The sequence below is a fragment of the Diceros bicornis genome, chromosome 17 (genome assembly GCF_020826845.1).
Source record: "Diceros bicornis minor isolate mBicDic1 chromosome 17, mDicBic1.mat.cur, whole genome shotgun sequence".
NCBI lineage: Eukaryota > Metazoa > Chordata > Mammalia > Perissodactyla > Rhinocerotidae > Diceros > Diceros bicornis.
Genome location: NC_080756.1, coordinates 40385413 through 40400849, shown reverse-complemented (window position 1 = coordinate 40400849; position 15437 = coordinate 40385413). Strand labels below are relative to the sequence as shown.

The 15437-nt window shown below is 38.5% G+C and overlaps 1 protein-coding gene across 1 annotated transcript in view; it reads right to left on the bottom strand.

Annotated features, from left to right (window-relative positions):
- ABCC9 (ATP binding cassette subfamily C member 9) overlaps positions 1 to 15437 on the bottom strand; it is a 120092-nt gene that overhangs the window by 65379 nt on the left and 39276 nt on the right. Inside the window, exons 15-17 of the mRNA XM_058558664.1 lie at positions 12509 to 12617; positions 8149 to 8256; positions 460 to 532 (exon numbers count right to left, since the gene is read on the bottom strand). Of these exons, the coding sequence (XP_058414647.1) occupies positions 460 to 532; positions 8149 to 8256; positions 12509 to 12617 (290 nt within the window). The remainder of the gene's footprint in view (positions 1 to 459; positions 533 to 8148; positions 8257 to 12508; positions 12618 to 15437) is intronic.

The following is a 15437-nucleotide window of genomic DNA, read 5'->3' as shown; positions in this document are numbered from 1 at the left end:
ATAGTTCATTTGGACAGTAACTAACTTGTCCAAGATCTACACTCTGTAGTGAAAGGGAAGTTTTATCATTTCCACTCATTCCCATAGTGATACAGCGGCTCATGAACTCCATGGTGCAAATAAATAACTATAAATAATGCTTGTCTTTAAAAAGTCTTTCTTTTTTTTTTATTATTATTTTATTTCCCCCAAAGCCCCAGCAGATAGTTGCATGTCACATCTGTATATCCGTCCAGTTGCTGCACGTGGGACGTGGCCTCAGCATGGCTGGAGAAGCAGCGCGTGGGCGCGCGCCCAGGATCTGAACCCCGGGCCGCCAGCAGCGGAGCATGCGCACTTAACCGCTAAGCCACGGGGCCGGCCCTAAAAAGTCTTTCTTTTTATTAGGCTCAATCATCTTGGAAATCTATGGTTGTGATAATTAAGAATTACAAAAAATGAGTAACAAATGACTCTTACCTGTTGGAATTCGAATATCTATATTGGATAATGTAGCTAAACCACTCCCCCATGAAAAGTACCCATTTGTGACCTAGAAAATAAGAATACAGAAATTAAATTATAAAATTATGTGTATATATAGTGTTAGAGGGTAATTCCAATTAAAATAAATTTTCTTTTTAAAGCACTGAAAGGCTTTCAATACATGGTAGAACACAGCGGTAAAATTCTAATTTAGAGTTACAACTACAGTCACGCGCTGCATGACAATGTTTCAGTCATCAACAGACTGCATATAAGACGGTGGTTCCATAAGATTAGTATCATATAGCCCAGGTGTGTAGGCTATACCATCTAAGTTTGTGTAAGTACACTCTATGTTGTTTGCACAATGAGGAAATTGCCTAAAGACATATTGCGCAGAACGTATCCCCATCATTAAGCAACACATGACAGTATTTAGAGGTATAAAGGAAAAACAAAAAAGAATGGAAATAAAAGGAGGGTCTTTGAATTGGTGATATTATGAAGAATGCTAAAAATTACAATTTTTTCTGAAAATTTGGGATTACTGGATTATTTACATGTGAGCATTCTTAAAAAGTAATCATCCCAAATATTTTCCACTATAATCCCTACATTGATCATTTTCTCACTGCTAGGCAATTCCCAGAATCTAGTGATACAAAGTAAAGAATAGAAATAACTAACAATTATTCCAACAAAATGACTCTGTTAACTAAGGAGGAAGATTTTGTAATGAATGAGTTTCCTGAACTCTGTGGATATATCGCTATTCATTGAACTTAAAGGAAAGAGTGAAGGAGAGGGAGGGATAAAGCACAGACACGAGGCAACACTGCTTAGTGGTATAAACCTCAACTACCAGCAAAGATCACAAGACCTGAGAGTCATCCAAAGCTATCCATTTGTCTTCACAGGCTTCAAGTGGACTTGATAGTTTCAACAGTTACAAAAATGAGAAACAAAAGAGGTATAACAGAACCCAAGGATTGGAAGGGTGAATAAAGACAGACAAGGAGAGAGAAGGTGCCTGAAAACTTAGAGGAAACTAAAGTAAGGATACATTTTGCTCATAAATTAATATTTTGTTTCAAAACCACACGTGATGAAATTTCTAAGCACATTATTATTTAGGAATTTTGAAGAATAGATTGGTGATGTCTAAACTGTAACTAAATCTATCCCTGAAGAGCTCTTAAATTGAACAACTTAAAGAGTGAAAAGGTTGCTTGAAAAGGCTAAATTGTGTTTTTCCATGTAGGTTTTCTCTAGCTTGTAAAATGTATGGCATTTAGAAATACCCAACACATAGATAGGCCTGAAATTAGTCCTGGAAGGAGGGTGACCTGGAAAGGAAGGACTGAATTATTTATTGCTTTACAAACATTTGCTGAGCACACACTCTATGCGAGGCTCTGTGTTAGGACTGATGTAGGCTAGAGAGAAGGTATAATGAATCCTCCCTACTCCCTTGGAGCTTGCAATCAGTTGAGTAAATAAACCAAGGACAGAAGCAAGTACAATAAAAACAGTATGGGCTAAGTAACAAATGGAGGGGGCAGACACATAAAAAGTATAATAGCAGTTCAAAAAGAAAATCATTTTGAGATGAGTGAAAAAAAGCTTTTTGGCTTTTTGAAAGAGGTGGTTTTTCAGCTAGTTTTGGAAAATATATTTAATTTCAATGAAGGCATTTCTGGGTAAATAACTACAATGAGAATAGGCCCAGGATCAGAAAACTAGGAAACACATTGTGGGAAATAACAGAGCTGACTGGGGCTGAAGTTTAAGATACTGTGGCTAAATGACAAATGAGGCTCAAAGAAAATACACAGCCTCAGAGGCTGAGGATCCCTCTCTCTTGGAGAGAGGAGCCGAGCAGGCTAAAAGAGGTGCAAATATAGACGGGTTTGGAAGAGGGCCAGCACGGAACTGACAGAGGCCCGACATGACAACCTTTATGTGTTCAGTGAATTGGGAGTAAAGGTGATCTGCAGAAAGAGGAGGCTACAGGAGAGAGAGGTGTGAAGAGAGTGGTGACAGCTGAAGAGCTACTGTAGTTATGGAAAAGAATGCTGTTGAGAGGCATGTAAAAGGAACGCCAGGAACTACTGAGGGTCAGTTGAGGCCGGAGATCATAAATCTGTGGCTATGCCAACTTGTCCCCGTGTGTCATTGCCTCCACAGCACACAGCAGCCTGGTTACAGGAGTGCAGAAGGCACAAGGTTGGATTGCTACAGAAATGTGCTAAAGGCCTGGGAGAAATGGAAGGGACTGAAGTTACTGGAGGTTTCAGTGAAGTTAAAAAACAATGACAGTCAAGGTGAATGCCTGAGAGAGCCGGAGGGTCAGGATTGGATGTCAGTGACTGACTGGTATAAGACAGTTTACGATTTCAGAGGAGCAGCTGCTCCGGGTGGTGGCAAGTGTGACCACGGTGAGGCTGTGGAAATGGAGTGACAGTCAATTAGGGGATTTCTGGGCTAGGATACTAGATAGGCCGTGCACTTGGAAGTTTAAATCACATCCATGCACGGCAGCTAATAATTTAGAAAGATGGACTAGGAAACAGGTATCTAAATATTCCATGAGGTGGGGAGTGATGATGAGGTCCTCTGATAATAGATGTGAGAAAGGCAGAAAATGCTACAGCTTCACAAGAGTGTGAGAGAGGAAAGATAAGGTCTGAAAGCAGCAGGGAAGAACCAGAAGAATGCAATGTCACCTCCTGATTTGATGCTGTTGTTCCCTCTCTTACACAGAAGTAAAACAGGGAACAACCTCCACTTGAGGGGGATAGAGGAGAAGGCCACAGTTGGTTTCTCCTGCTGCTATTTGCACTGCCAGTCCCTCCTGCCTTTTACAAAATAGTCTCACTTCTCTACTATCAGGGTTAAAATCTTGGCTTCCCTAACTAGCTGTTTGACCTTGGAAAATCAGCTAACATATAAACCTTTGAAAGGTTCCTAAAAGGATAGGTACAAAAATGATCATCATAGCATGGTTTATGATAGACGGAAGATGGAGGCAAACCCAGCGGCCATCACTAAGGGATAAATAAAATGCAGGGATGCATACTCCAGAATACAGTAGTGCAGCCAGAAGGAGCAAACTATCATAAAAACAGTTCAGTATACTGAAAGCACATAGATGCTCATGACAACATAACATATTTTACAAGGATATGAGTATGTTTAAGTGCATATATGGAGCACATTAGAGCTGGTACCATAATGGTGGGGAGGATAGGGGGAATAGGAGTGAGGGTCAGGGATAAGGGCAAAGAATGAATTAAAATGTAAAGGCAGGAACCAGACAGACACAAAAAGTCACCTAACTGTATGATTCCATTTATACGAAATATCCAGAATACGTAAATCCATAGAGACAGAAAGTAGATTGGTGGTTGCTAGGGGCAAGAGATGGGGAAAAATGGGGAGCGACTGCTTCATGGGTATGGGGTTTCCTTTTGGGGTGATGAAAATGGTTTGCAACTAGATAGAGCTGGTGGCTGCACAACATTGCGAATGTACTAAATGCCACTGAACTGTTCACTTTAAAATGGTTCGTTTTATGCTATGTGAATTTCACTCAAGTAAAATAATTTTTAAAAATTTAAAGGCAGGGCCTTACATAGACCATTGTCCATTTCCTCCTGCTGAAAATAAGTAAAAATGCTGAATAAAATATAGTTTGTAAAAAAGTCCATTAAAGCAAGGAGTAAGGAAACGCCACATCAAAGTATAAGGTAAAGAACAAATTCAGAAATGTGAGCCTGGAGCACCTAAGCCCCTTTCCCCGAAAAGGGCCAAGAAGAGCTAAGATATTTTAGAAGAAAAACAACAAGGTTTAAGAACCTGTCCTAAAAGATGTCAATGTTCATTAGGAAGTTATAGTAATCATAACAGTGGAATATTGGACAGACAAATAAATCCGAGAAAAATAAATTGAGGCCAGCACTCAATCCAGAAATATAAAGATCCTTGATGTGCGACAGACTGCACTGAAGGTCACTGGGGACGGTGATCAATATATGGGGCTGGGACAACCAGATACCACACAGACAATTAAATCAGACTTACTACTAAATGCAGCAAAATTCCTACCGCTACATTTACTACTGCTGACCTTACAACTAAAATTATTTATTACTGATTTCTCTGCTAAATGTAGCAAAATTACTACCACTAAATTTACTACTGCTGAATTTACAACTAAAATTATTTATTACTGATTTCCCTGCTAAATCCCAACCTTACTTCATACCAAACACAAAAAATGATTCTAGGTGGCTTAAAGAACTAAAAGCAAAAGGTGTAGCCTCAAAGATTTTAGGAGCTAATACAGAATATCTCCGTGACCTCTGGTAGGAAAAGTTTTCTTAAATGAGACAAAAAGCACAGCCATAAAGGAAAAGTCATATAAACTAGACTCCATTAAAATTAAGAACTTCTGATACTGTAAAGAGAATGAAAAGCCAAGCTACAGAGTGGGAGAAGAATTTTATAACATATATAACTGCCGGATAAGTAATACCCAGAGTTTTTTTTAACAGGAGAAACAAATAAGCTGGCAATTCACAAAAGAAGAGGTCCAAACCCAAATGGCTAATATATGTATGAAAATGTGCTCAACTCCACTAAAAATCAAAAAAATGCAAATAAAAATCACAGCAAGATACAACTGCACCTCCCCTCAACACACAATACACACTTTGGCAAAATGTTGTAAGTATTGGTGAAGATGTGGAGCACCTGGAACTCTCGATCACTATTGACAGAAGTGTAAATTGGCACAACCACTTTGGAAAATAATTTGCAATTATCTAGGAAAGTTGAAGATGTACAGACCCTAGCATTCAGCAGTTGTTCACAACAGCCCCAAACTGAAAAATAACCAAAAGTCCATCAAAAGAGTAGAAAGGATAGGACCCGGCCCAGTGGCATAGTGATTAAGTTTGCATGCTCCACTTTGGCGGCCCGGGGTTCACGGGTTCGGATCCCGGGCATAGACCTAGGCATCCAGCCATGCTGCAGTGGTATCTCATATATAAAATAGAGGAAGATCGGCACAGATATTAGCTCAGCGACAATCTTCCTCAGCAAAAAGAGGAGGATTGGCAATAGATGTTAGCTCAGGCCTACTCTTCCTCAACAACAACAACAAAAACAAATAGAAAGGATAAATAAATTCTGGTATATTCATAGAATGGAACACCGCACAGAAATGAGAATGAATGAATTATATATACATAATGTTGAGCAAAAGAAGCAAAGCATGCACACATACATCCATATATTTAAACCTAAAAGAACAAAAATATGTCTTCAGGAAGGCATACATAGCAAGGATAATCAAGGAACTGATGACTATAAAAGTCAGGGTGGGGACCGGCCCCATGGCTTAGCGGTTAAGTGCACGCGCTCCGCTACTGGCGGCCTGGGCTCGGATCCCGGGCGCACACCAACGCAGCACTTGTCCGGCCATGCTGAGGCCACGTCCCACATGCTTGAGAAGGCGCCCCTTCTAGCAACTAGAAGGATGTGCAACTATGACAGACAACTATCTACTGGGGCTTTGGGGAGAAAAAGGGAAAAAAAAGGAGGAGGATTGGCAATAGATGTTAGCTCAGGGCCGGTCTTCCTCAGCAAAAAGAGGAGGATTGGCATGGATGTTAGCTCAGGGCTGATCTTCTTCACACACACACAAAAAAAAGTCAGGGTAGTGATTATATCTTAGGGGAGATATGAGGGAGCAGCAAATGTATGTGTTGGAGGACCTTTGGATGGAGCTGGCCATGTTCTTTTCTTGGTGGTGGTTGCACAGGTGTTTACTTTTATTTAATGGTATATATATGTTTTATGCACTTTCTATAAGTACGTTGTATTTCACAATAAAAAAAAGATTTCAAAAAGACAAATGAGTTATTATCAATTTGGGAATTTCCACCATGAATAAACAACTTGGGCTTGAAAGTGGGCTTGAAATTGTAGTGGCCATTCAGAGGCATAGCATACTCTAGGCCATCGATAAGCATAGTTTTTTTGTTTTTTGTTTTTTTGTGAGGTTTTTTGGTGCATGAAGGGTCAATTTTGGGGAAAAAATCGTGATAGCCTCCCTTTTTCACTTTCAAAATGAGAATAAGGGCCGGCCCCTTGGCTTAGCGGTTAAGTGCGTGCGCTCCGCTGTTGGTGGCCCGAGTTCGCATCCGGGGTGCACACCGACGCACCGCTTTTCCAGCCACGCTGAGTCGGCGTCCCACATACAGCAACTAGAAGGATGTGCAGCTATGACATACAACTATCTACTGGGGCTTTGGAGGAAAATAAATAAATAAATAAAATTATTAAAAAAAAAGAAAAGAAATTTAATAGGGCACATGGAAAAGACATATTTTTAGATTCCTACTATATTGAATAGAAAATGTCAATTAAAAAACTGACTGTTTTTTTAGTCACTAATGTATTATTTCTTATGTGGGCATATTTGAGAATTAGCAGCATAGAGGACCCTTGCTAGTCTCTCATTACTTACTTTTCCATAGCCTAGTAGTTCACACCCTACTTGCACATTGTAATTGCCTAAGGAACCACTAAAACTATTTTTAAAAGTGATGTCCAGGTCTCACATATATATTTTTAAAGCTTTCTAGGTGATTCTAATATCCAGCCAAGGTTAAGAATCACTAGAGCTCTTTAAAATTCGCAGGTGACATATTTTATCCTCAAAACAACCATACTAAAATGATGTCCCCACCTCAGGATGGGCAAACCATGGCTCAGAGAGTCCATTTGCCCAAAAGTCACACATCAAATTAATGGCAAAGGTAAGGGTAGCATTAGCTCATTCCATCCAATACCACATTTGCTCCAATTGCTAAGCACCTATTGTGGGACAGGTATCATGTCAGGCAATAGGGAGAGAGGGGAGAATTAAATGTAGCTCTTGGCTCTACTGTACACCCCACCGAGCCTCCCTCGCTCTCTGACTGGGCCGGGCAGTACAGGGGGTTGGATAGCTCCAACCAGCCAATGCAGCTAGTTTTCTAAATAGCTAGTTTCCAGGACTTCGGTGGCTCTGATGTCCAGAGGCCCTTGACTGCTGCAGATATCAGTTCCAGTTCCTGCAGGGCACGGACCCCTCCCTGGGGCTTATCCCAATTCTCCATCCTCAGCTGGTGTTCCTGTGGTGGCCTGTTCTACGAAGCACACATGCCTGGGGAGAGTACCAAAGGCTGAGTTTGAAATGAGATGAAAGACAGTATTGGGAAGCTGGGTGAACGCATGCAACACTGGTCTAAGCCCTTTCTAGATGAATACAACTGCTATCTAATTTGTTTCCTTTAAAATTAGATTTATATTATTAGTGTTCTCTATAAATCAATTTACTTGGTAGATAAACATAAGAGGCAATACGTTGGATACTAGCTTCTAACGCAGATTCAGGTGAAAGGCTCATGTTCCAGTTATTAAAACATACTGTTAGAGCAAAAACTGTGGTTAGAAGATGAGGAAGGACTGAGAATTACAAACTCATCAGCATATTTTTGAAAATCTTATGAGGATTAGTGATCACTGTAAAGAGACTTTAAAGATACGATTTAGGACACTTTTGCAGAGCTTCACCGTAAAATAGTAACATAAATGTTTCTATTCATGTAAGAATCCAGGAAATAAAATAACCTTTATTGCAATATCCTCAGACTCTACAGGACGTAGACGTCGTGTTGATTGCTCATAGCTGTCCAGGTGATATCGTCCAGGCTGCTTCCTGTTTATAGTTTTCGGCTGCTGCATTCCAAATGGAAAAGAACACAAGTTGAAGCTTTATGAAAACAATTGAGGTTTTATCGAACATTGACTCACATTGCTACTTCTCCACGTGAATTCCAAGAAAAAGAAACAAGTAAAGTGAATGTCATATGTTAATTATTTCAATGGCTTCTCCAAAAAAGAAAAAAGCAAATGATAATGAGAAAGTGATAAGCTATCATTTTAAATCTAATTTACAAAGCTTTTAAGAAAAATGAAAATATGAAGATGTGATACTTGCAAATGATGGAAGTTAAAGTGCTGAGCCCCAAACTAGGTTTTGGATAGTCTTTCTCCAGTTATCCGGATGAACATATCCAGGCAATAAAAAGCTGTGTCAGGTCAAAAAGCAAGCAGACTAACTCAGGTTAAACTTGAATCTACTTATTAGGCCATTGGACTTGTTCAAGTTCCAACAGTACACTTTTGATCACCTTCCGAATCATTAGATTGGGCTACACATCACCCAAGATTCCATTGTGGAGTGAAAAAAAGCATAAAGATCTAGGATTTTTTTTTTTGCCCAAACATGTATATTATTTCGTAAGGTGATCCATAAGCATTGTAGAATGATCTAGTCTTTCTCAAACGTTATTGCATTGTTCCTAGTCAAAAGACTAAAGTATCCATGATAAAGAGGATCCCAGCTAAGGTTGGACAGTCTCCACATACTTAAAATAAGCTTAAGTTAGGTCATAACTAGAAATTTGTTATTTTCTAATTTTGAGTTTAATTTCACGTAGATAGAGATAAATGGCTAAAGAGAAGGTAGAAAATTCAGCTCTGTAAACCTCTCATTTAGAAAAATTCATAAGCTCTCAATTTGTCCCAGGAATCTAATGAGCGAGTATTTCAACATAATTATCTATCTTACTTAAATACCTTATAGAGATTATGAAGGCTAAATAGTAATATACTTTAAAACTATTAAATTACCTATAAAAGCAAAGAGTTCTAGAATTGTGAAACTCCCTTTTTTTTTTTTTTTGGCCTGGAATTACAGGTTGAGCTTTTTGAAAAATCCACTGAGTTCTACTATGGGGATTAGGAATGTCCTCAAATAATCAGTAATTTAATCCAAATAAGACATTTCTCTTCCAATTTCCATCAATTGGTGTATCAACAGAATACCAAACTATCAAACAGTACCTTGCTAGGCTACATGCAAATAAATACACAGATTAAAAAGCCACTGAGAAGAACTAGCAGTGGTTCCATCACACAGAAAATACTTAATGCACTTTAACTTAAAAAAAGAAAAAAGAGAATGTTCACGAAATTTTATTTTAGTTTTGTTTTTCTTCTCACAGTCCTCACAGATGACCCTGGAAGCGTATTGCATGAGATGTTGAAAGTCACTATCACTTAAGCAAAGTATATTTTTCACACAAGACAGGGCTATACCTCTACTATATTCACTGTCTTCTAGAGTCTTCAATTCTATAGTAGTATTGCCCCCAGAGATCCGAAAGGAATGACTTCACGTTCTTCACAAAACTAATGAGAGGGTGGGAGGAAGAGATGTGTTGACAGAGATTTGAGTCAGAGTTCCACAGATGTAATTTGAAGAGACTTTGGCTCTAGAATGTCACTAATTCTCCATGGAGATTCTACAGCCAAAACCACTTAACTCTACGCTTTTACAGAATACATAGCATCTTAAGCACTCTCAAGAAGGAGTTTCCATTAGTGTTATTTTCAAACACACAGCTTTTTTCACTCCATTTAAAAAAGTTTGTCCTTTGTGGTTTGGCCCATCAGCAGTGATGAATGATCCTGAAAGACATCAGAAGTCCAGTCTGGTTTCAATAACCCTGAAGATATTGGATGCATTTGAAGGGGACTCTTTTTCCTTCCAAAAACCTTTTCTCAGTTCAATTTTTCTTCTAGCCCTCATCTCATACAAACTTCAGATTCTTCAGATTTCCCTAACTCCACAAACTTGACCTCCTCCATCTCCTTTCTTGAGGTCATCTCACTCTGCTCTTCCCCACATCTCTGAAAGATGATCTAGTAAGTTCTTTGGTAATCGCCTACCATCCTAAGTGTGACAAGGCTGGCTCTAATCAAATGCTTGACTTTCTTGCTGCCTCAAAGTGTAGACACTCTATAATGTGTTCTTGTCTTTGTGTCCATGTCCACATAATAGCAGACAAGCATTTTCAGGCATTGCTGCTCCAGCGTATATAAACATGAGTGGTAGTTCCTTCTCAGACAAAATCACATCTGCTCAATAAAATAACCTAACAGAGAGTGAAAAATAACTCCAGAAAAGCCAAAGAAAACAGCAAGTTTAAATATAGCCAAGTGCTCATCTTAACTATTTTTAGCAGTTTTAAATAAAATGTAAAGAAAAATTTAACATAGATTTCCAAGCCTCAATCAATTCCAGTCAGGAGATTGCAAGTGCATTTTTGTTTGGTTACATAAATAGTAAATATTCATATTTTTATCTAATAGTAACAAGAATACCTAATATTAACTTATGACTCATTTTAGAATAACATCTTTCTACGTTACTGATATGAAACATACATATTAATTTTAAAGACTTTCTTCAGAATTTTTCAGACACACCTTTCAAGAAGGGGGTATAATCCAGTCCTATTGATTTAAATATTATCTAATAGCTAATGACTCAAATTTACTTCTCCAATGCTCACTTCTCTTCTTGGATGTCAATAAAGATCTTAGAATTATCACGTGCAAAATATGTCTCTTGATTCCACCTCAACACCACCCTACTCATTTCTCAGTTTCCCTATTTCAGTTAATGGCTCCACCATCTACCCAGCAGTCAAGCCAATAACCTAGGATTCCTTGTTCAGTCCTCTTTCTCCCTCATCCCCTGCATCCAATGTATCAGCAAGTCTTTATCAGTTTCACCTAAGAAAATTTACACTGAATTTGATTACTTCCTAGCAATATGCACTGCAACTGCAATAAAAACTAATTCTAACCATCATCATTTGTTGCCTATGTTATTATAATGACCTCTGTACCGATCCCTCTGTTCTACGTGTATCCCACCCAGTAGCCAAAGTGATCTTCTAAAAATATAAACAATATTATATTAGTCCCTATTTTAAAACTCTCCAATGGTTTCCTATTGCATGTCAATTAAATCCAAACTCTCTCCATGGTCTATAAGACCCTCAATCCTTGTTCTTACCTTGTCTTTTCCTTCTCCACCAGGCGTCAACCATAGTGCCCCCCTGTTCCTTGAACACACCAAATTAATTCCCACCTCAGGGTCTTAGCACCTACCAGTTCTCCGCCTGAAATGCTCTTTTCTCAGTCTTTGTAGAACAGGTACCTACTCTTCATTCAGGTCTCAGCTCAAATGCCAACTCTCCAGAGGGCCAGGCCTTCTGAGAAACGACCACCCTGCTTTGAGCATCCCAGTCACTCTCTATTACCTTCTTTCATTTTCTTCCCACAGTGAAATTATCTTTTTTATTTGTTTGTCATCCGAGTGCTGCCCCAAGAAAGCAAATTTTGTGACCAGAAGGTTCTTGTCTGCCTTGTTCATAGCTATATCCCTAGGTCTCGGCACAAAGTATAGGGTAGCCAATAAATCTGTAACATAGGCAAATACATAATACATGTCGTATGACACGTAATACACGACAAAATAATACCGACTGTGTTTCCAGGCTTTATGTAGATACTGAGTAAATATTTGTGTAATGGATAAATAAACTGGTTCAGGAGTTACAAGGCTCAGATTTTAATTCTGGCTCTGCCACTTACTAATCTTATAACTTTATTCAAACCACACAACATGCAAACTCAATATATTCATCTAGAAAATAAAAATAGGTAATGTAATGTAATACACTGAGTCAAAAGACATAATGCATCAAAAAGCACTTTCTAAACTAAAATGTGTAATATAGCTAAAAGGTATTATAAGAATATGGTGCAGGGGTTGTAAGCTTATTTTGTATTATTTTTATATAGAGCTTGGGGTAGACAACCTCTCAATTTCCTTTTGAATTGAACATATGCTGTCCCTCATGAGATAATTCTTTGGTGATTTATAAAGACAAGCCTTATACATTTGTGTATTGATTTTAGACTTGTGAGTTTTGCTGTGGAAGCAGGTGGCAATTTTTCTTCCTATAGATTAAAAGTAAAGCTTATGATTTCTTCTAATTGGACCCATTTTAAACCATCCATTCTGGACTGTCCCTTATTCACAGCCTCCATGACAAGGAAAAGCACTTACGACTCCAGTGTGTTTCTTACAGGACTCAAAAGGGAGAGAGCCTTCACCAGTTCGCCAGCTGTCCTCACCAATTTCATCACTCAAGAGAAACTCATTTAGCTTTTGAACACTGCAAAAAGCAAACAAATGCAAAATAAGGCTTAAAAATAAAACCACCACCAACGAAGTTCTATCTAAATAAACAATCTTTTCCCCCACTCATTATCATGTTGAGCAAGCTGCCTCTGAGAGTCATTTCTCAAGACCAACTGGGAATTCAGCTAGAATGAACAAGCATCCTAAATTGCCTGGGACTGATGGGCTCCTGGGACCTGAGACTTTCAGTGCTAAAAGCAGAAAAATCTCATGAAAACCAGAAACAACTGGTCACCCTAAATTCTGCCAAATTTCTTTTGCACTTCTTTTTGCAATTGTATTCCTTGTCAAAGATGGTAGAATTGGAAAGGAATTTGAAACAGGGTGGTTAAAAATAATAATACTAATCAGAGAAGTACTCTTAGTATTCTAATTTTACAAATGAGGGGAAATAAGGTACAGAGAAGATAAGTAGCCTGCCTAAAAACATTTAGCATATAACACACAGATCTAGGGTCCATGCCCACTATGCCATCTTGCTTGAGTGCTATATATTACACATATTTTCTGGACCTAGCAAGGAGAGGGCCCTCTAGAGCCCACTTGTTATTCCAAGTGTTGGCCAAGGATCAGCAGCATCAACAGCACCTGGGAGCTTACTGGAAACAGAGGATCTCAGGCCCCACCCAAGACCTACTGAATCAAAATATGCATTTTAACGAGATCCAGAGATGTTTCATAAGCACATTACAGTTTGAGAAGCCCTGCTCTACAACAGTGGTTTGCAAACATTCCTTACTATGGTCTCCTTAGGCTGGGCACAAGACTGCTTGGCCCACCTACCCCTCCCATTGTAATTTTCTCAAACCAGTGTCATACGATCAGGAGCAAAAAGAATCAAAGAAAACATAATATGATTTGAAAACATCCTTCTACAAATAAAATAATACACTCAAGAAAATTCTGTCAAGTTGCAAAGGAAAAGAATTGCTCCTTTCAGCATGGTAGCATGCTGAACGTGGACAAACTGGTTTGGCACATGCAGCATCAACTACAGGGGAAATATTGCGTTTGGTAGGAAACTAGAAAATATACACTTGAAACAAAAGGTTTCTTTTGTTAATTTTTCATTTGAGCTTGTAGTCAAGATAAGTGCATCCAGATAGGTCTGCATAGTTTGTTTTTGTGACAGACTAATAAAATGAAGAGAAGTATATTTAATTCAGTCTGCTGCCCATGATCTTTAAGCTCTTTAACCTCATATGCCATAGAAACTGCCTCCCTTCATCCGAAACATAAAGGTAGATATAATCCATTCGGCAGTCTAACTACTTATTAGCTTTCAAATTGCATTTACCGGGAAATAAAAGAGATAATTGTGTAAGAAAAGCTTGGCTGAATAATATTCCATTGTATGTATAAGCCACATTTTGTTTATTTATTCATCTGCTGATGGGCATTTGAGTTGTTTCTGCTTTTTGGCTATTGTGAATAATGCCGCTCTGAACATGGCTGTACAAATATCTATTCAAGTCCCTGCTTTCAATTCTTTTGGGTATATCCCCAGAAGTGGAATTGCTGGATCATATGGTAATTCCAAGTTTAATTTTTTTGAAGAGCAGCCAAACTGTTTTCCACAGCGGCTGCACCCCGGTTCTGGAACTCTTGACTCACTTAAATATATTAGAGTTATGGAAAACATGGATGAACCTTGAAGGGATTATGCTAAATAAAATAAACAAGGCACAAAAAAACAAATATGTATGATTCCACTTATATGAGGTACCTAGAATAGTCAAATTCACAGAGACAGAAAGTCAATGGTGGTTACCAGGGTCTGGAAGGAGAGATAAATGGGGCGTTATTATTTAATGAGTATACAGTTTCAATGTGAGAAGATGAAAAAGTTCTGGACATGGATTGTGGTGATGTTTGCACAACAAGGTGAATGTACTTAATGCCACTGAACTGTACACTTAAAATGGTTTAAATGGTAAGTTTTATGTTATGTATATTTTACTGCAATTAAAGAAAGAATTTCAGAACAAAAAAAAGGAAGAGATTTGGTTTATGCGCTCTCTTGAGTGTCAGCAAAGCCTGACCATACGGACTTGAAAGAGTGTTAGAAATGCCTTAGGAAATGTCATTTTATTCATCTTAAATGGCAGTTATTCCTTCTTTACTTTTATAACTTTAATTTTCATTCTGTTCTTATGTTTTGAAGAGATTGGATTTTAAGGAGCATAGCTCTGTCAATCAAAGGAGTACCTTTTAAATAATCTCACACTATGTCTTTGCACACAAAGGAAAGTACGAGGCCAGGCTCGTTTGCCTTTGTAACTAAGTCTAGGAGCTCCTGGAACACATTACTCAATGAATGTTTGTTGAATAAATCAAAGAAGGAATAAACCAATGATTCAGACATTTAAGTAAAGTTGGTTGATTCGGTTCTCTATTTCCTTTTTCTAGTACACACACAAATCTTACTGAAGCTTTTACGGAATTAACGAGCCCCATTCCTGTTAAACATCAGGAAGCAACAGTCCCTGAGCATGACTGGGGCAAGAGGAGAACTTTCTTTCCTCTGTATTAACACCTCACTTTGGAACTCCAATTAAATGAACATCTAAGGACCCCAAAACTAACTCTTCTCTGAACCTCCCCCATCCTTTCCCTTCCCCTGTCCCCATCATTCTAGGCTCTCTGGCTGAGGGTCCCCTGCGCTGCTATTTGGCACTGTTTTGTTACTATCTGTCTCTCCCACTAGACTGTGAACTCCTTAAGAACAAAGATTTTCATCTTCAGAATCTAGCCCAATGCCAAAAATATAATAATTCCTCAAGAAATGTCTGGT